This window comes from Pantherophis guttatus, chromosome 4 (assembly GCF_059756535.1).
Source record: "Pantherophis guttatus breed Tessera chromosome 4, ASM5975653v1, whole genome shotgun sequence".
NCBI classification, from domain to species: Eukaryota; Metazoa; Chordata; class Lepidosauria; order Squamata; family Colubridae; genus Pantherophis; species Pantherophis guttatus.
The window spans coordinates 128,990,669-129,011,904 of record NC_142066.1 but is presented as its reverse complement, the minus strand read 5'-3'; the positions used below and the strand labels follow the sequence as shown (position 1 = coordinate 129,011,904).

Sequence of the window (21,236 nt, the reverse complement as noted above, 5' to 3'; positions counted from 1 at the left end):
CTAAAAGAATAGCCGCCTGGCGAGCATGTGCATGCTGGGCAGCTGCTCTTCTGGTTTCCGGTGCACACATGCACACCAGCCACCTGGTATTCCAGTTTCTGGCATGCATGCGAAGATCAGCTGGCCAGTGTGTATGCATATGCCAGAAACCAGAAGATCATCTTCCCTCTATGCACATGGGCACCGGGCGGCTACTCTTCTGGTTTCCGGAACACGTGCACAGGGCGGTGCCGAAAAGGTTCACCAACACTGATATATATTAATATTATTATATATTTTATATTAATTGTATTTCATATACAATTTCTCTTCACTCAGTGTGGCTCAGGCAAGCCAAAAGGTTAGATAGCTATGTTTAGATTTTAAACTGTAATACAATATGTTCTGAGCTTTTAATATAATATATTATATGAATCTATCTATTGTGGCTTAATATATTACTTGGGAAGTAGGCAATCCAGTAAGGCCACCATATCCAAAATGCAAAAGTCCACATGGAGACCATTAGTTGATTGGGAAAAATTGTCAGGTGTGAAAAATCAAAATCATATTAAGTTCCAGTTCAGAAGATTTATTGTTCAAGCCTATACACAAGAATCTGATCAAGTAATGGTCAACATTAAGTTGACACTAGGGGAATCTTTACTTGGAGATGTAAGATTCTAGGCTGAGTCCTCTCTTGATTCCACCCCCATGGTCTGCCTGGTCTTTTTCTACATCCTCCTCCCCTCCAACTCCCCCCCCACCGCCGCTTCCATGAGCTTGTTGCTATGCAGTCTTGTTGTCTGCTGCCATCTTAGACATCCAGAAGTCTTTAAATGTTCTATGTATCGTTTTGAAAACTTCCCCAGTGTGTGATTATTGTGGCAAAGATGCAAATCTCTTTTCTCAAAGGTATTCTGCCCTTATTGTTCAAGACTCCTACTCCATTGCAAACAGGCAGTGGTGGGATTCAGCCAGTTCGGGCCGGTTCAGGCGAACAGGAAGTTAAATTGCTGGCTGGCCCTGCCCCTCCCTGCCCCGCCCCTTCCAGGAGATCCCACATGCCCCACTTTGGTTCCCAGATAAGTGCAGGGAGGCCTCCTAGGCCCAAAATGAGGTGCGGGAGGGGGCAATTTGTCCCCCCCCCCGGTGGCCTGTTTTTGATCCCAGGGGGGTGCAGGAGGTTGAGTGCTGCCTGTCACACCCCCTGGCCATGCCCACCATCCCACCCAGCTGGTCATTAGGGCAGAGAACCATTTGTTAAATTATTTTCAATCCCACCACTGCAAACAGGGATGCATTACCTGGTGGGGTTCCTCGAGGTCACCCATCCAAACCTGCAAGAACTGAATTACATAATCAGGTGAAAAGTTTTAAAGTGAATTGACCAGATTCAGGCATGAAGAATCGGGATCTCGCATAAATTCAAGTTCATAAGATTTATTACTCAAGCCTATACATAAGAATCTGGTAAACTAATGGTCAAGGTTATATTGGCACTAGATAAAGAGTTAATACAATTCAAGGTGAGAGGGCTTGCAGCATTTGTGGACACATTATGACTCTCTTGATTTTGTTCCGGGCTCTACAGAGTTAGCATTTTCTCTTTACTATCTTCTAGTGATCATCTGGATTTTTTCTGGCCAAGATATCTGCGTTGAAAAACATTAAATATCCTGGATTGGGTTTATACATATGTCAGCCAGTCTCTGTTAGGCTGCTGCAGTAACACATTAAACATGATTTGTTTCCTTGTGCGCAAATGTGCATGTAACTAACAAATTATAAGGAGGGGGAAATGCTAGAGTGAAGATACAGATCCATTGCTGAATGCTTCTGTAACTATCAGTAGAGTAAAAAAAAAAAAGTTCATCAATTTATATAAAGCCAAATAAAATTATGTAAAATAATCTCTCTCTTCCCAGATTAAGAAATCAACCTGCTGACAGATGCAAATGTATAGAGGCAAATCTGACTTTCATTGAAATGTTATACAGTTTTCACTTTCAAAGAGCTCCACCACGTGGCTTGGAGGGTGGGGGTGCCACTCCACGACTTACCCTTTGTCACTGCTGCACATAAACATGTTTTTTTTTTTAATTGTCTGTGTAACTGGTAGCAGGGTACATGTTGTTCTCTCAGCTAACAGCCAGCAGACTTGTGAGAATTGAAGAACAATGCCAAGAAAACATTTAGAAAACAGAAAGGAAGGAAAGAAAAGTGCAGATTATCCATCTCCGACAGGAGTAATATAGTATATGTTTACTTAGCATAAAAAACTCCCCCAAATAAGGAATGGAAAATCTGTAAGCAAAAGAAGAACAAGAAGCAATAGTTACTGACTGAGAACCAATTTAGTTTGCCTGAAGGTTATTTTTAACAGCTTGGTAACCTTTATATTTACATCTTTGTTGTTTGGAACATGACCTCCCCAACTCCCGTTCATCTGAAAGTGTCTGCAGCTGATCCGCTCTTTACTTAAACCTGTCAATTCATTTCAAGTTGTCTAGAGCTAAGAAGAACCTATGGGAGGCAGGCTTAAGTCTCTGTTTTTGAAAGCTTACAGCCTCAAAACAGTTGGAATAATCTTCCAGCTTTGTTATAAATGGTTCCTGTATTGTCAAGCATTAGGAAACACTTAATCCTTTTCATAAAGCTTGGCTGTGTGCAGCGTAAATAGAAGTGGCACAACTGCAATGAAGTCCTCTCCTCCTGTTTTCCTACAAAGGCAGGATTCCTATTGCTACCGCACTTCTCTGGGGCAAGTCACTGTGATATATAGAGATTTTAGCAACACAAATTGATTCTGGATTCCAGCATACTCAGAATTTGAGATATTTAGAGCTGTGGGATAGGATTTTTTCTAACTGATATAAAGTATTTACAAGGGCAAGATGGGTTATTTCTTTTCCTCCTGATTTCCTTATTCTTCTCCTTCTCAGGGGAAGCCAAAGTTTTGAGTGGTATATAATGTTTTGTAGTCAGCAAGACTATATAGTTTCATCTATTTCTATGTTAAGTCAGTGGCTAGGTTTATATACTTTATAATTGCAATTTGTTTAACCAAAGAAATCTTTTTGGTGGTGTTTATAAAATATACCATCAAACCCAAAACCACAAAGCGCATTTGGATGTTTACATTTTATGAGTAGACCATTCCCACATTGCTTTTTTAAAAAGTTTGAGGTACAAAAATGGAATAGACCATAGAACAAATAAATACATTTCATGAACAGAATAGCACATAGACACATATTCATTTTATGAAATACAGAGTCCAGCAATATTTTAAAAAAACATTTTATTATAAGCATAGTGTATTTCAAGTGACCTGTTTCAGAATGTAAATTGTGACAGAAATGATTCATTCTAAAATTAAAAACACTTAGATTTCTCACATTCTGCAGATTTTTGATAAAATGTGTTGTATACAAAACGGTATTCAACTTTATTTTGCTCAAAAACATAGGCTCATGTTTGTTCCAGTCCTATACAAGTTATTTAAACTATTCAGTAACTTAGATAGATAGATTGCAATAACACAAAGACCACACCTCTAGTAATTTTGTAGAGGCAATGCATGGATTGACAATGTTGGTTTTAAAATTTATTTTTAATTTTCACATGTTTTTTAAACCACCCACCTTTCTCAAATGGTGTGCAACAAAGTATTAAAATATAAAACCAGTATATAAAAGTTAACAAATTTAAAAAGAGGCAAGGATGATAAAAACAGTGTTAAAATTAACTAAAAGGCTAAGGGAGGGCTTTCAGGGTACCAGCCAGCCTGGTGTTCCTCTGGGTCCCCCCAGAGCAATGTTTTAACTCTTTTTCAGAAGGCCAGAATAGTGCTGACCTACCTCACCTTTGTCCGGGCGGGGGGAATATTTCACAGGGTGGGAGCAACAGCAGGGAAGGCTTTCTTTCTGGACCCCACCAATCAAAGTTCTTTAAATGATGGACATATTTGCAATATATCTCCCCTGCCCTACTGGATGGTATAAAAATACTTCCATAGGAGCTTGATCAAGGCCACGTAGGGCTTTATAGGTCATAACTACTGGTAATACCTTCAACTGTATTGGAAGCAAATGGGTACCTAATACAATTCATAGAGCAAAGGTATTACATGCATCCTTCTTTGGGCATCTAAACTTGCTCATTCATTCTGTACTAGATCAAGCTTCTGGCTATTTTTCAAGGGTAGTCTCATGTACAGTGCTATGCAATTATCTAAACAGGAGTTGACCAGGATATGAATGACCAAGCAGAGCGCCTTTCTATCTAGGAAACTTGAGCAAAAGTCTTCCTACCTATGGCTGCCACCTGCTCTTTGAGCAGGAATGCAAGTCCTGGAGGACCCTGGGTTAAGTATTATGTCTGTCAGTACTTAACTATCCACCCAAAATGATAACTTCCTGGATTATAGAGGGAGCTACCCATAGCACACTATCTTTCCAGGGTTCAGTTGAAGTCTTTTGTTCCCCATCCAGGCCACTATAGCTTCTAGGCAGTGAAGAACATCCATCACATCACCTACTTTTCCCAGGCTGGAAATTTATAAGTGGGTATTATTAGCATATTAGTGATATTTCATCGCATGGTGACAGAAGATCTGAGTTAGCATTTGATGTTATAAATGACTGGAGAGAGAATTGAACCCTGTGGCATCCCACAAAACAGACGCCTTAAATGGATCTCTCACTCCCTATCAACACCAATCCTCAGATAAAAGAGGTGAGCCAGCACAAAACTGTTCTACCCACCCTCAATTCCCTAAGTTGTCCCCAAAGGAATACCATGGTTGATAGTATTGAAAACTACCAAGAAGGATAAGGTTGGATGCACCATACCCATCCTGTTCTTGCCAGATTGTTGATCCTTTTCAGCTTCCTCATCCCCTCCATAAATCATGGGGAGTATTGCATATAGGCACAATCCTGTTAAAGGCTCTGGCTGATTCCCTATTCCAGACAGTCTCCAGGTCCTCTGTAAAGATTGTGAAGCAGATCAGCAGCAATATTAGCAAAGCAATTCTTTATGTTATGTACTATATTGCTCAAGTTAAACAAGTGTATCATAGTAACAAATATTATTGTAACGGCCAAAATTGAATTAACATCTGTACTAATGCTATTAGTTCGATACCATTTGTGATACCCACCAGAATATGGTACTCAAGCAGTCCATAAATATCTCATCAGGAGTATCTTTAATGCACTCTGACTACCGAATATGCACTTGCCATTAGCATAACAATTAGATTTCTTTTTCATGATTAGGATCTAATAATAGTTAACTTAACATTCAGTATTTTCCAAGCTTGCATTATATTTTCATCAGAAAACATTCAATATTTCATCAATGTTAACAGCTAAGCCTTTGTTGGCACTGTACCAATTGCACATGATAGCCCCATATGGATGGGATTGCTTATTCACATGAATTTGGAATCCATGAAAAAGTGGAAATTAGCAAATACAACACCGATAAAACTGCCATAAAGAAGAATGGATGCAAAATTGTCACAATAATTCCTTAAAAATGTATTAAGATTAGCTCGTTAGCAATTCTGCCTATAAAGAAAAGGCAGGACAATCTATACTGGTACTAGCTGGGCCCATAATAGATTCCTGGTTTTAAGGAGCAATACAATGAAGTATTTTTACAATCAATTCTTCACAAAATATTCTACCATTGTTATTCTTTACTGTTGCATGGATAATTATTTTTCTTGTGTCTCAGTTAATGTATTTCCTAAAGTCTTAAAAATGTAGGTATTATATCCTCCACCAGATTATTGATCATTACACCCTTATGAAAGACCTCCAATAAATTACTAATATATTTTTAAAGTTGTATTTTATTTGAAGTACAGAAGGAGGCTGTCAGATTAAATATCAAATACAACCTAAACCCATATTGTGAAATAATTTCAACTTGACGGTTGCATAAACAATTCCATTCATAAAAGTTTTTACTGATAGCCTCATATCCTATTCAATTAACGGATGACCTAATTCCATCCATTTCAATTCCTTTGAAAATCCTTCATGGTTTTCCATTTCCTTCAATATAGATACTGCTAGAAGCCATATAGCCTTTTTTCTCTCCAAAACATAGGAATCTGAAAACTTTAGAATTTTTGGAGTGTTAATCTAAACTTCAAGACCACCAACATGTGCATTACTCTATCCCTTTAATTCTCCTACTAGTTTACATTGCACAAACACAGCATGGGTAGCATCATTCAGTATAATTTCTTTCATCTCATTTAAGTCTTTGTATTGAACAGTAGTGACTTCAAGTAATTTACTTCATTAATTCCTTCTGAAACTGTGATTTGATCCCATCTCAATGTGTTGGACAAATGTACTCTTCACACAACAACATTCTGTGTTGACGGATTTGTTTTTTGCCTAGGAACACACCAGTCATCTGCTTCTACAGAGGTCTGATAATGTTTACATGCAGATTTATTGAAAACAGGAAGTTTCTCTATAGATTCTGTAGAAAGTGCCTGAAAAGTTAAAAATATAAATAGACAGTTGTTACTATTTAGAGATAAGCATATTATTTTTGCCACAATTTGCATATATATATATATATATATATATATATATATATATATATATATATATATATATATACACATACACACACACACACACACACACACACACACACACACACACACATAGTATATACAATGGATCGATTTAACTATGCAATATTATTCTACTAGTTTAAAAATTCTTGTTTTCACATTTTGCAAGACTTTGTATGTTTTTTCATTTCTGTCTTCCAGACAGAATAGCTGATATATGTGGTAATAATTGATATAGCTGCTTTGAAAGACCTGAATTATTTTATGTTTTTTTTAAAAAGCCAAATTATCTTTAGGAGATAGAATTTTGTTTATAGTAAATAGTATACCCAGACTTAATAAACATTTTACTCTGCTTTTTCAAGTCAAATCTTGAACACAGACCAGCATAATTCTGTATCAAAACAGTATATAATCCAACCAATAATATGACAAACAATAAATCATTTGCCCAAATTTAAACAGAATAAAAAATATATTCTGCCAAGGATCATTGTTGTCTCTCAGCAAGATGGATAGCTAACAAATTTAATAAATAAATAAAATTGCACAGATTATAAAGGCTATTTTTTAAAAGGACAATGCATAAATTACTAGTAAGACAAATAAAAAGGCATCTGAAAACAGACTACCATATTTGAAAGGAGAAATAAAAGCACAGAACAAACCTTTAAGTGGATAACAGCTTCTGTTCCATACCCCGAAATGGAGTACAGATTGAGATCTCCATGAAAGTATTTAGCATAAAGACGAGAAATCGGTAATCCATAACCAAATCCAGCCTAAAAAGAAATAAAATATTTTTCATTAATTGAAATAAATCTCTCTTATTTTAAATTCTATTCAATTCAGGTAGCTTAGTAGTTAAGGATCTAAATGAAAATCTTATCTTCCATACATGTAGAACAGAGACAATTTTAATTTTAAATACTTACTAAATAAGCATACTATGGAATAATAAAACAATGTTGAGAAGCAAAAGGAATGTTTCTAGTTTTGCATGTCCCTGTCTATAAAATAATGCCAAGATTGTCAATGGTCTGACTTTATGTATCAGAAGTCTTATAGTTTTGTCTCTTACCATAGGAGTATTTTTGTTATCCATCACAGGCTTTGGTGCGGTAGAATATGTATAGCTGAAGAGTCTTTCAATTATCCTCAGTGGAACACCACCACCTCTATCAGCAATCTAGTTAAAGAGAAAAGAAAATACCCATATAATTAACAAATTGCTTGTGGTTGAAACAATCATATTTTCTAATGACTCTTTTTGTATCAGACTTACTAATTAAAAAAAAGAAATTCTGCCAAAATAGTACTTGGCTGGAGATTGTTCACCTAGTTCTAATTGGTTGCAATCTATAATCCATCTATTTACTCCATATTAAGCCTACATAAATCAAAAGGTCTTTCCAACAGTAAACAAGGGTAGATGGTTCTTCATCTTTCCCTCTGGATGGAGTGAAACTTCATCAGACTGAGTGGTGTGCAATTTGTGGGGTCTTCCTGGAGTCACAGCTCCTGTTCAAGGAGCAGGTGGCAGATCTTTGCAGAGATTTGTCTGTGCATTAATTGCAACTTTTCCTCAGGTTGCAGTTGGCACTCAGGCATTGGTCACTTCGCATCTGGATTACTACAATGCACTCTCCATTGGGCTGCCCTTGAAAGAAACTTCAACTGGTCCAGAATGTAATAGTGTGCACAATAATGGGGGCCTGCAGTTTTGCTTGTAACACCTCTGTTGCATGAGTTGCAACATGCAACTCATGCATGCGACTTAAGCGTTTCTTTCAAGCTGCAATTCGAGATGTTGGTCATCACATTTTAATATCCTATTATTATGGGCCATATGCAGGACTACCTTTACCTTAAGACATCTAACCTTCCTACCAAGTTAGATAGAATGGGCATGCTGCTGGTCCCTTCACCTAAAGATCTAATGGGAGCTAGGAAGTCTGTCTTTTCCATGGCAGCCACTGACCTATGGAACATACTGCCTTGTGAAGTTCAGTAGGATGTCATCCTTTTAGCTTTTGGTTTTATAAATAAGATTTTGAAGACCTGGATTCTCCCCAAGCATAGGGAGAAGATTAGATGGACATTAGAACTGTCTGGTGCCAGATGTTTTTGTTTTAATTAGTTGAATTTTAAAGTTTTAAATGATTATATATTTTATATATTGGATTTTTGATTGGGAGACACCCAGAGTCAGTTGAAAGATCGATATCTATATAAATATTTTAAATAATGAAATAAATTATTTTATTAAATTTTATTTATTTAATTATTTTATGCGTTTATTTCACTCTCGTATCAAATGTAATAAGTATCTTAGTATTGGATAGATTAATTAACTTATGACCATATAAAATACAGAATATAGAGAAAGTCCAAAATAAAATAGAAACAACGAAAATATCTTAATAAAATTAAAAAGTGCTAAATAGAAAGAATCAACATTTAGGTAAATACTTCGCCTTTACACTATACCCCAGTCTGATCGCTATAAGGAATCCGTTGGTCAACTGACTTAACTATAAACTTAGAAATTCTGTTCCTTAAGTGTAGTTTAGAACGCAGGAGGGAGTAGGGGAATCTATAATTCAAATCCCAGTGGGCTGTTTTTTTCAAGTAGGGAAACTACCTTAATTGTTAGGTCTTCTTTTCCAAGTACAACAGTCACCTCAATTGGATCAAGGGAAGGTTTTTTTTCCTGATGTTCAACTGTTGCTCTCATTGCATTCTATACAGAAATTAAGAAGAATTTAATTTAGTTTGTAAAGGTTTTAAAATATTAAAATTTGCCCTATCCCATTAAGATAGAAATTTTGATAACGAAAATGAACTGCATCAGTGGTGGGTTTCTATCGGTTCACCCTGGTTTGGGCAAACCGGTAGCAGCAGCAGCGGGAGGCTCTGCCCACCCACCCGGACATCATCAAATAAGCTCTGTTCCATACCCTGAAATAGAGTACAGATTGAGATCTCCATGAAAGTATTTAGCATAAAGATGAGAAATCGATAATCCATAACCAAATGGATTACCAAATGCATGCGCAGAAGCTTCTGCATGTGTGCAGAAGTGGCGCATGTGCAAGCGAACCAGTAGCAAAGGTAAGTGAAACCCACCACTGAACTACATACATAATTGACTAATAGAGTAATAACTTTTTTGTCATATTAACAAGAAAACTATCTTATTAACAAAGATTCAAAGGTAGTGAGTTGCCTTGAAGCAAATGGGTGGCAAACAAATTATCTCCCTTGTCAGGGCCCTATTTTAAATGCACAGAAAGAGCCACTTTAACCTTTAACCATCATTCGTTCAATTTTAACTATTATTGGAATACTAATGTTGGGAAGAGTACAATTCTGTGGTACCTTGGTAGTTGCTAGATTTGTAATATCCTATACTTTTGATATCCTTTCCACAGATATTGCAAATAATATTTCAGCTAAATCCAATCCGTGTTTTAATGCATGCTTAAAATAAATACCAATAAATACCAATCCGTGTTTTAATGCATGCTTAAAATAAAAATTTTAAAACCAATTACAAACCTTGAAAAGTTCAAACAGCATGTGAAAGAGATGAGAAGGTACATATACCATGTATATAGGCTCTCCAGGTGCTTTTGCTAAAAAAAAAATACAACACACAATAAATCAACTTTTATTTTATTACTGAAATTTTATTCCAACAATTATTATGGATGCAAAGAAAGTTTTTAATGAGATCTGTGCATCCCACACTGCATTCTGAGTTTGATCATCTTTTATTTTCTAGCACTTTAAGTCTGACTAGTTTTTCAAATCTTTATATATTCTCAAATTATACCTTTCCCTATAATCTGCCTGCACAGATTTGTGGAATTCTTCTGGCCTACCTTTCATGATAAAATTTTCTTGGATTATTGCAAGTGAATATTGAGTGGTGAATTTATTCTCTCTCTTTTTTTTAGTACACCCTGAAACCAACTATTGCACAATTGCATGTCAAAGTCCTTTTGTATTTGGCACAGTGCTGCATAAGTGAATGAATGCAGCTGTGCACATGTAAGCATTATCTGTAGGGAAAATGTGATTCGCTAGCAATTCTAGGACATATTTACTGAAGATAAGAAAAACAGCAGTAAGGATTATTGAAAGTGAAAAGCTTTCAGAAATAGACGAGTACAGTCAGAAAAAAAATCTTACCATTTATTTGAGTAAGCTTTAACTCTGGAGAAGCAAAATAGTGTTGATCACAAAGCATCTGGGAACTCTGGAAAGCATCTAAATATATTTTTAAGAACAAGATTAAATAATTTTTATGTTATAGTATTGTTTTCTAAACATCAGACAACTTAGTATTATACAATATTTATTACATGAATGTATTGTATAAATTTTCCATTATTTACAATAATTTATTTATTACGGTCAGCAAATCTACTATGGGCCTAAAACACTATTGAAATAGATTTAAGATTTCTCTATTAAGATATATTTCTTTTATTAAATGTTACATTTGTAACTTCCTTTCTACTTATATAAGCACTCAAGGTGGCTTGCAAAAATAAAATACAACATAAAGAAAACAATAAGGAGCAGTACAATTAAATGAACAGTATTATTAAATTTAACAACTAAACTATTCTTTAAATATTGGAGATATTGGACTACATTAATCTCCTTAGGAGAGCATTCCATATCCTGAATGCCATGAAGAAGAAGCCCTTCTCCCATATACCAGACAGTTGAATTTCTGAGAGCTGCAGCATCTTCAAAATAAAGCCATTCCTAGTGATTTAAGTAATGGGGCAGGTTGATTGCAGGAGAAGGACCTTTTCAGATTCTCAGGCCTTAAGTCATTTGAGTCTTTAAAGGACCACACTAACAACTTAACATTGCACCTGGCAGGCAGTGAGTAACATCTGTGTCAATAACAGTTGTCATACAATCACTACTTTGTAGTGGTCTGCAACTAATAGACTTTTGACACCCAACTACAGTTTTGAGATACTTTTCATGAGTACTGTAGTTCCGCTGCCTTGATCAAGATGGTTTATAACCAGCATGGTTAACTATTATCAAGTTTGATGACTCAAGGAATATTATAATCAGCATATTAACCACATTTGTGGATATATGCTTATTGAGGCCATCATTTGCAAATACAATCTCAAGAATCATTGCTAACCTGCAAACGTGTTCTTTTTGGGGTTCTAGAACTGCATTTAAAACAGGCTTCATCTTAATCTTATACCTAGAGCATATCTGCTTTTTTGGATTTAATTTAAGCTTGTTCACCCTTATCTAGTCCATTACTGAAATGTGCAACATTCAAAGGAATTGATTGCTTCCTTGGAATCATACAGATGAGCATAGCATAGCTGTTTATCAATAGGATAATGATGGCAGCCATCTCCAAAGCTCTGAATAACTACCCTGGTATTTTCATGTAGACATTATTTACATATATTCAAAAAACAAATGTCACAGAACTGAACAGGGTTTATTACCATGTAAATGTATTTAAGACTTAATCATAATGTTCTTATTTCTGCATATCTTCTTGTATCACAGAAATCAACTATCTAAGATTGTAGCCTAAATTTGCAACCTCCAGATTTTGATTAAATAATTAGAATTTTATGAATGAAAAAACTGTCTTATAGGACCAACTACCTTAATTTATGTTGTGTTTATTCAACTAACTGAGCATTTTGGCAGCACTGCTGTTTAAATTAATCAACTATTGATAGTTTTTCACTGAGAAGTCTAAATCTTCTTACATCTTCTCAAATTTGTTGTACTCCCTAGGAAAAAAATTCAGTGCATTCATATTTAATTCTAAGCCATGATCTAAAGCCAAGATTTTTTGAGCAAGCCATCATAACTTGATATATTCATGGTCTTTAAACTAAGCCAAAAACTAAGCCAAAAAGCAACAAACCACATTCATAATTTACTGGATATTAATATGCTGTTTACATATCAAGCTACATGACAACTATGACCAATGCGTTCTTTTTTATACATACCATACACTAGATCCACAACATCACAGCAAGGATCAATGCATCCAATATGTCGCGGGTTACACACATTATTAGTATCAAATATAAATGCTGTTGAAATAAAGATATGAAATTGAAGAAATGTTTTTTCTCAGAACATTTTCAAAGCTTATGAAAATTGATTTATCAAAAGAATAAAAATGTAACTTACTGTGCTGGTTTATTAACATTCGAATAGATACCCGGTTCATGTAAAATCGATCCAAGAAATACTGAATATTATGATTGATGCATGAATCCATTTTAGATGAATCTCTGTATTCTAATATCCCTTGTGCCATCATGGGCATTACACTGTGATGTCTGTTTCGGATCTTAGTAATGGCATCTATGAAACTGGGAGAAACACAGAACTTCATATTTACCTATATAAAAATTCTGAAAACCAAAATTGCAGTAAACAAATATTAACAGATTAACAGAATCTGTTGGAAGGGACCTTGTAGGTCATCTGCATCTTCCGTGCATTCCATCAGCCAAGGACTCAGGGAAGGGGTGGGGGAGTGGCAGCAATCATTAGAGAAAGTCTTTGCCCGAGGGAGGCCACTGTTCCTCAGATAGCCGGATGTGAGTCCCTCCTTGTGAAGTGGGGTCGGGGGATTCAGATGGGCCTACTGATTGCGTACCTGGCTCCCTGCCACGTAACAGCGGTCCTGCCTGAGCTGCTCGACATTATAGCCGGGGTGGCGGTGGAAACCCCCAGACTTATTGTTATGGGGGATTTTAACCTGCCATCCGCTGGTGAGATGTTGGAGATGGCTCGGGAGTTCATGGCTTCCATGACGGCCATGGACCTGACCCAGGTAGTTCAAGGCCCCACCCACTTGGGGAATCACACTCTGGACTTGATTTTTGTCTCTGATCAGTGGCTGAATGATCTAAGAATAGGGGATATAGACATCAAGCCCTTGTCATGGTCTGATCATTCTCTCCTTCACATGGACTTTCAAGTCACTTCCACCTACCGCAGGGAGACGGAACCAACCAAATGGTTCCGTCCCAGGCGCCTGATGGACCCCGAAAGGTTCCTGATGGAGCTTGGGCCATTTCCTGAGACTCTGGCTCACAACTCGACTGAGGACCTGGTGGTCGCCTGGGACAGGGCAGCTACTGGGGCCTTGGACCGCGTCGTGCCTTTGCGACCTCTGACCTGATGCCGATCTCGTCTAGCTCCTTGGTTTTCCGAGGAGCTGAGAGAGATGAAGCGTCGGAAAAGACGCCTGGAGAGCGATTGGAGGACAAGCCGATCTGAATCTGACCGAACACAGGTGAGAGCTTATATTAAGACCTACCTAGTGGCGATAAGAGCGGTGAAGTCTAGCTACTTCTCCGCTCTTATTGCATCTGCAGAGAACCGCCCAGCTGCGCTGTTTAGGGTGACCCGCTCCCTACTTCAGGTGGGGGTACGGGAAGATCCCTTAAAGGGTTGAGCTGAGGATTTTGTACAATTCCTGCATGATAAAGTCGCTCAGATTCGGAAAGGCCTGGACTCCGATTGGGTAGATCCAGGGGAGGAGATGGGAGCAGGTCTTGAGAGCGTTATCTGGGAAGAGTTTGACTCTGTGGCTCCTGAGGACGTGGACAGGATTCTGGGCAAGCTTAATGCTGCCACATGTTTATTGGACCCATGTCCCTCCTGGTTGGTACTGGCCTCCCGGGAGATTACACGAGGCTAGCTCCAGGGGATTATAAATGCTTCTCTGAGTGAGGGTGTCTTTCCTGCCGCCTTGAAAGAGGCGGTTGTGAAACCCCTCCTCAAGAAGCCTTCCCTGGACCTGGCTATATTATCAAATTATCATCCAGTCTCCAATCTTCGCTTTGTTGCGAAGGTTGTTGAGAGTGTGATGGTGCGACAACTACCCCGATACCTGGATGAAGTTGTCTATCTGGATCCGTTCCAGTCGGGCTTCAGGTCATGATACAGCATGGAAACGGCATTGGTCGCATTGGTGGATGATCTCTGGAGGGCTCGGGACAGAGGTTGCTCCTCTATCCTGGTCCTATTAGATCTCTCAGCGGCTTTTGATACCATCGACCATGGTATCTTACTGCACCGGCTGGAGGGGTTAGGAATAGGGGGCACCGTGCTTCGGTGGTTCTCCTCCTTCCTCTCTGACCGTTCGCAGTTTGTGTTGGCAGGGGGGCAGAGGTCGACCTCGAGGCACCTTATTTGTGTGGTGCCACAAGGGTCAGTCCTCTCACCCCTTCTGTTCAACATTTATGTAAAACCGCTAGGCGAGATCATCCATGGTTTTGGGGTGAGTGTTCATCAGTATGCTGATGACACACAGCTATACATCTCCACCCCAGACCACCCCAATGATGCCCTTGCTGTGATGTCCTGTTGGCTGGAGGCCGTGCGGATCTGGATGGGGAGAAACAAGCTCAGACTCAACCCCTCCAAGACCGAGTGGCTGTGGCTTCCGGCGTCCCGGTATAGTCAGCTAGTACCATCACTGACAATAGGGGATGAGATCTTGCTCCCCACAGAGAGGGCCCGCAACTTGGGTATCCTCCTGGATTCACGGTTATCTTTAGAAGATCATTTGACGGCCGTGGCCAGGGGTGCCTTTTATCAGGTTCGCCTGATCCGCCAGTTGCGTCCCTTTCTGGATCGGGACGCCTTGCGCACGGTCACTCATGCCCTAGTTACCTCCCATATGGACTACTGTAATGCTCTCTACATGGGGCTCCCCTTGAAAAGCACCCGGAGGCTCCAACTGGTCCAGAACGTAACCGCATGGGTGATTATGGGCGCAGCTCATTACGCCCATGTAACACCTCTCCTACGCGAGTTGCACTGGCTCCTGGTGGTCTTCCGGGAGCGATTCAAGGTGTTAGTTATCACCTTTAAAGCGCTCCATGGCTTAGGACTTGGGTACCTACGAGACCGTCTTTTGCCACCAATAGCCTCCCACCGACCAGTTCGTTCTCACAGGGAGGTACTACTCAGGGTACCGTCAGTCAAATTATGTCGACTGGCGGCTCCCAGGGGGAGGGCCTTCTCTGTGGGGGCTCCCACCCTTTGGAATGAACTGCCCCCGGAGATACGGAATATCCCTGATCTCCGTGCTTTCCGCTGTGCCCTCAAGACCCTGATGTTCCAACAGGCGGGGCTAAACATACGAACATGTGAATGATTTTTTAAATGTTATTCTGGGTTTTATTTGATTGACCAAACTAAGTAATAATTTTAATTAGCAATTTTATGATGTTTGTGTGTCTATATTTTTCTTGACTGTACACCACCTTGTGTCCTACGGGAGAAAGGTGGTATAGAAATATAATAAATAAATAAATAATAAATAAATAAATAAATAAATAAATCTAATCCAACCCACCACCCAAGCAAACCCTACACCATTTCTGACAGATGGCAGTCTAGTCTCTTCTTGAAAGCTTCCAGTGATGAAGCTCACACAACCTCTGAAGGCAAGTTGTTCCATTGGTTGATTCTTAGATAGCAATAGTTTGTTATACAAAACATAACAGACGAAAAATGTAAATGCATTAGTTTACTTTCTCATATATCAAATCAAAACAACTGATTGTTACGAATAGTACTTTGAAACTTCATAATTTGTTGATATACTTTATTTAAAAGTGTCACCTTTGCTATATCAAATCTATTAGTTTTGCTTCTGCATCATTATCTCATTGTAATATAGTTATCTAAGCTCTGGGTTTCAAGTTAGATGAATCATCCAACATTAACCAACCATTACTTAAAATAGAATAAGGTACTGAAAAAAGATAACAGAAAGAAACATACTCTGAAAGAACTTTGTGGTCATCTGATTTTTTATCTTGAAATTCCACTAGTTCCAGTAGGCTTTGAATGTACCTGTGAAGAGCACAAGTAATGCAAATATGAGACTATTCATATAGACCAAAGGGCTAATTTAATGTTGTGGTTAAGGGATTGGACTACAAACTGGGAGTCCATGAGTTCTAATCCCATTTCAGACACAAAACCAGCTGGATGACCTTAGTCAATCACTCTCTCACATGCTTAGGAAGGAAACAATTATAAACTACTTCTGAAAAAACATGCCAAGAAAACTTTAGGGACTTCTTCAGGCAGTTACAAGGGGTCAAAACTGACCTGAAGAAACACGCACATATACAAAGTCTATAGAAAACCTCTTGGCACATATACGGCTAAGCAGTGTTAACAGTAACTTCAAAAACTATACAAATTAGGAGCATATAGAAGGACCTTCATTATGTATAAATGTAGAAAAATAACACCAAAGTCCTTGTTTAAATCAACATTTGGAGTATTTAACATTATAAGTACTTTAAATACTTTCCCCAAAAATTTTAGCACCTCATACATATTCACTTTTCATCATCCATTGACAAAGTTTTAATATTTTGTAGCATTTTATATGCAATTTTATTCAAATCAGCATTTCAGAATGCCAGCAAGTCTATACAAGATACAGCAGCTGCAACAAAATCTACTTTTATTTATTGTGATATGACCAGTGCCATAAATTATCAGAATACTACCAAACATAGAGAGAATATACATAGGGGTCATTAGTGTCTTTCTATCTTTTAGCAGAAATTACAAAATGACTGCAGAATACATACTAGCAGGGCTTCAAGGGCTTGCTATTACTTATTCATACAGGCCTTTTCATATTCAAGGCTGTGTGAATCTAAAATCAATATTACACTTCATATTTCATGATATTGATATTATGTGGGTCTTGCAGAAAGTTTTGCAAGCTGAACAAATCTATTTCTGGCTCACCTACCCCTCCACAGGAAAAGAATGTAACATTTTCTTTGAAGCAACAGGACAGGTGGGTTTCCTATGAAGTAACATTCGTGTCACATCTCACATTTTCAAAATTCCTTACTGAGATCAAAGCTTCACTGTTGGACCTTGTTATTATCTCCTTATCCTCTCCAGTTGATCTGAAAGAGAGATTTTTCTCCTGCCCTTCCCTATTCCTGTGAGCAGTTTATTTCTTTCTTGGTTTGAAAATCAGTGCTGTAAGAAAAGGCTGAGGATGGGAGGCAGGGATACCTTCTGGTAGTATTACCTTTGCACTGATTACCTACTTGATTAAAAAAATAGTGTAAGGTGACTAAAATGTAATAATTGAAATTTGGCAAATTTTGCTACTTACCAATCCTTTACTAACTGTACTGAAGTTGTACCCAATAATAGATTAGGAAGGAGATCAATTTCTTTCAAAATATTTGCTAGCCGAACTGGAAGCTCATGCCGAAGAAATGAGAATGAGGTTTTCTCACATGCATTTGTTGAACCTACAAAAAAAGGATATATAATATATTTTCAGTGCAATGGGCTAAAACAGTTTCAATAAACTTTCTACCCATATTAATAGTATGCACAAAGTTTACATGTTTTTTGTTTGCTGCTAGCTGGAATTTTATGCAGTAGAAATGAGATAGCCCCAGTTGTAGCACTGTTAGTTTTACAGATGCATTGCACTGGGTTATGATTGCTATATGGGTTATCCAAACCCAAATAAACTGTAAATTATAGTATTGTAGCAACATCTGGGGAAAATACAAAACAAAAAAAATATTTACTTATATGTTCTGTATTTAAATTGTGTTAATAAACTCTTATATTTAAATGGCTGTATACGGGGATTTAAAATTTAACAATTACATTCACACATTGCTTTAGAAAGCAACTACACCTAAATGAAAGTCAACTATTCCTAACCAATGAAGTAGGTTTGCATTGTAATACACCAAATAAGACATTTTTTAAAAAAGTCCAGTTGAACAAACTGGCAAAACAGACATAAAAACAATATACACATTCATAATATATGTAAATCATTTAGACTGAAGAATTAGGGAAGGAACTAAATCCATTGAGACGATTAAAAAGATTCCTGCAAATATTTGTCTAAAATCCACAATAAAATATCCAATTTCTTTGGCTCCCTTTTAAAAATTTAACTGAGTGAGGAAAGCAAAATAGCTGTTTATCTTAAAATGTATACTTTTAATACATTGATAGTAATACTGTTAGTACTAGCACTATTGGCTACCAACAACAGTATTGACTACTAGCAACACAATTGGCTGCTAGGAATGCTAATAGTAACCAAAATAAAAATACCAAATGTGTTTACATTTAAATAATAATGTAATAATATATTGAATAGAAAAATACAATATGAAAAATGTGCACATGCTATCTTGTTTAAAACTTCAGTCCATTGTCCAAACACCATAAAATTTAGGAAAGATCACAAATCAAGATACATTCCTACATCATTAAGTAAAAGCAAAACTTTTGTACAACAAAGTTGTAAAAAGAAGTTGCACAAATATGGTCAATAAAGTTTCTTCAAAAATGATAGAAACATAATAGCCATGAAAACTTAGCCTGGAGTACAAGGGTACAAGAAAGATGTAAAAAACAAAGCAGCACTTAGAAAGACTTAGAAAGAAACTTAGAAAGAAAAACAAAGCAGCACATAGCAGACTTCAAAAATGAGTATTACAATGTTACTCAAAAGTAGTTTCCATTCTAATCAGTTAATTTTGTCAGCTGCACATTAAATTGCAGTATGTAAGATTGTGGCAGAAATCCCTGTGTTTAGAGCCCATGTCATCAGATATTTGAATTGCATCACATCAGATTAAGGCCACCTGGAAAGGCAGACTACTTCATAGAAAGAGATCCCAGAATGAATGCCTTATCTCAAAGGTGACACTAGACTGAGGGTTTTAAACTGAAATAAACTTTAAAAGGACCTGATATCCAAAGATTGAGGCAATGCTATCATCCATACAATCCACAGAGTAGCCCAACATCCCAGCTTTTGCAAACTTTTCTCACACCCCTCATTCTCTGCTAGAGGATTCTCCAGCTACAGAAACTGGGCAGAAACACAAACTTCGCGCTGATTTAAAGGAGAAAAACAGTCACGGTCCCGCTTCTCAAGCAAGGACCTACAACCTCAAAGACATCCCCACTTCGCAGCATTTCATATGGGATAGCACTGATAACTGCCCCGCCTTGATAGATGTGTTCCCAAATTCCCAGCCATGAGACCTAGAGCCCTCCAAGGCTGACCTAGAGATCCGCCAGAAGTCTCCCTTCCTACACCCCACACCCCATTCACGCCCCTCACCGAAATCCAGGAATTGCTTGATGGAAAGAGGCGATGGAGAGAAACGCGACAAACGTTCCACTTCTTTGATTGTTTCGGCTCCGGCTCCGGCTCTGGCTCCGGCACCGTTGTTGGCAGTAGAGCCGCCAGCGCCAGCACTACCACTACTACTACCACTAGCACCACCACTAGCACTAGCACTACCGCTACCGCTACCACTACCACTACCAGCGGCCAAAGGAGCCGCGTTTCTCAGGACAATCCGCGCAGCCTTCATCTCAGCTGTGAACAAGGCTAAAGGTGGCGCTAACAAGACTCTTCACTTTAAATCCCCTGACTAAATGACCTGCACGTGCAGCACCTATTGACACTTCCCCCTGGAGGGTTGGGCTTTCAAATTAAGCCACGCCCCGGAGGTGGGGAAGTAACCGTCAGAAATGGAAGAAAGTCGAAGCTAAGCCACGCCTCCTGGCGGTTAACTGTCGGAAAAAGGGCAAAAGCGAAGCTGGAGCTGCATCACCCTGGGGGGTGAACCTTACTATTTCTGATGAGCCAAGCACCTCAGGAGGAGGGAAGAGGAGGTGTAACTTTAGGAGGTGTGTCTCTGCCGCGTCCAATAAGGCCGCGCTGTCTTCCAGCGTTTCGGATGTAACGGGCGATGAACGGCATCTTTCATTAAAAAAATTACTGTATTTACCTCAGAATAGCCCTGTCCTCTCTTACTTCACCCCGCCTTGACAAACCCCCAACTGATGATCGCGCGGACGGGTGCAGGGAGGGGGGGGGAGAAAGAAAGGAGTGTGGCGTTTTGTCGGTTTCTCATTGGTTTTTCTAATTTTAAGTTCGCTTCTGCGTAGGAACCAATCAGCTGCGTTGTATTATCGACGGTGGAATCTTGACTTCTGGCCCGACCCGACGACTACTGAAAACAACTTGGCTCGATTCCTGAGGGAAAGGGAGGGTAGGGGTGGCTTGAGGGTTATACCTCTTTTTCCAAGAACTGCGAGAACACCCCCGAGGCGGGGAAGCGGGAGGCGGTCACACTAGGCCTGCCTGTGGCAGGGAGCCAGGCACTAGAGGACGTGTTATTGAATAGCAAGAAGTTCACTTCCAAAAAAGTATCCTCTTCAAGGATATTTTTCCTCTGCAACATTATCTTTCCCCTTGAAATACTCTACATACAGCTCTAAGGATAACTAATGTCTGTTAGGGCAAGAATAAATAAATCCCAAACTCCGTTTATTTCCCTACCATTCTCTACTTTCCAAATAGCCCCTTTGTTTCCGTAATATTTAGTTTTGAGCAGTGGTGAAATCCAAATTTTTTTACTACTGGGCATGGCTTGGTGGGCATGGCAGGCAAAGGATACTGCAAAATCTCCATTCTCACCCCACTCCAGGGAAAGGATATTGCAAAATCTCCATTCCCACCCCACTCTGAGGCCAGCCAGAGGTGGTATTTGCTGGT

At 38.6% G+C, this 21,236-nt stretch overlaps 1 protein-coding gene across 2 annotated transcripts; it reads right to left on the bottom strand.

Annotated features, from left to right (window-relative positions):
- Positions 1-3,266: 3,266 nt before the first annotated feature.
- On the bottom strand, positions 3,267-20,527 carry PDK4 (pyruvate dehydrogenase kinase 4). Of its 2 annotated transcripts, XR_004588430.2 has the most exons (12): positions 19,791-20,527; positions 17,796-17,937; positions 16,424-16,495; positions 12,803-12,987; positions 12,616-12,702; positions 10,787-10,864; positions 10,151-10,227; positions 9,234-9,332; positions 7,671-7,778; positions 7,258-7,371; positions 6,299-6,502; positions 3,267-4,971 (listed from the first exon to the last, which is right to left on the bottom strand). XR_004588430.2 is itself a non-coding variant. In XM_034401822.2 (11 exons), exons 1-11 carry the CDS (start codon positions 20,044-20,046, stop codon positions 6,362-6,364), a joined length of 1,359 nt encoding a protein of 452 aa, XP_034257713.1. In that variant the 5' UTR covers positions 20,047-20,527; the 3' UTR covers positions 3,267-6,361. The 2 variants fall into 2 exon arrangements, 1 of the variants encoding a protein (XP_034257713.1); XM_034401822.2 differs by having other exon boundaries at positions 3,267-6,502.
- Between the last annotated feature and the right edge of the window lie 709 nt (positions 20,528-21,236).

Excerpts from the sequence above, each read along its gene's own strand:
- PDK4 (XM_034401822.2), bottom strand. The coding sequence starts at position 20,046 with ATGAAGGCTGCGCGGATTGTCCTGAGAAACGCGGCTCCTTTGGCCGCT. Across the intron at positions 17,938-19,790 it reads CAAGCAATTCCTGGATTTCG|GTTCAACAAATGCATGTGAG; the intron begins GTGAGGGGCGTG and ends CTTTTTTTGTAG. Across the intron at positions 7,372-7,670 it reads ATAACAAAAATACTCCTATG|GCTGGATTTGGTTATGGATT; the intron begins GTAAGAGACAAA and ends ATTTCTTTTTAG.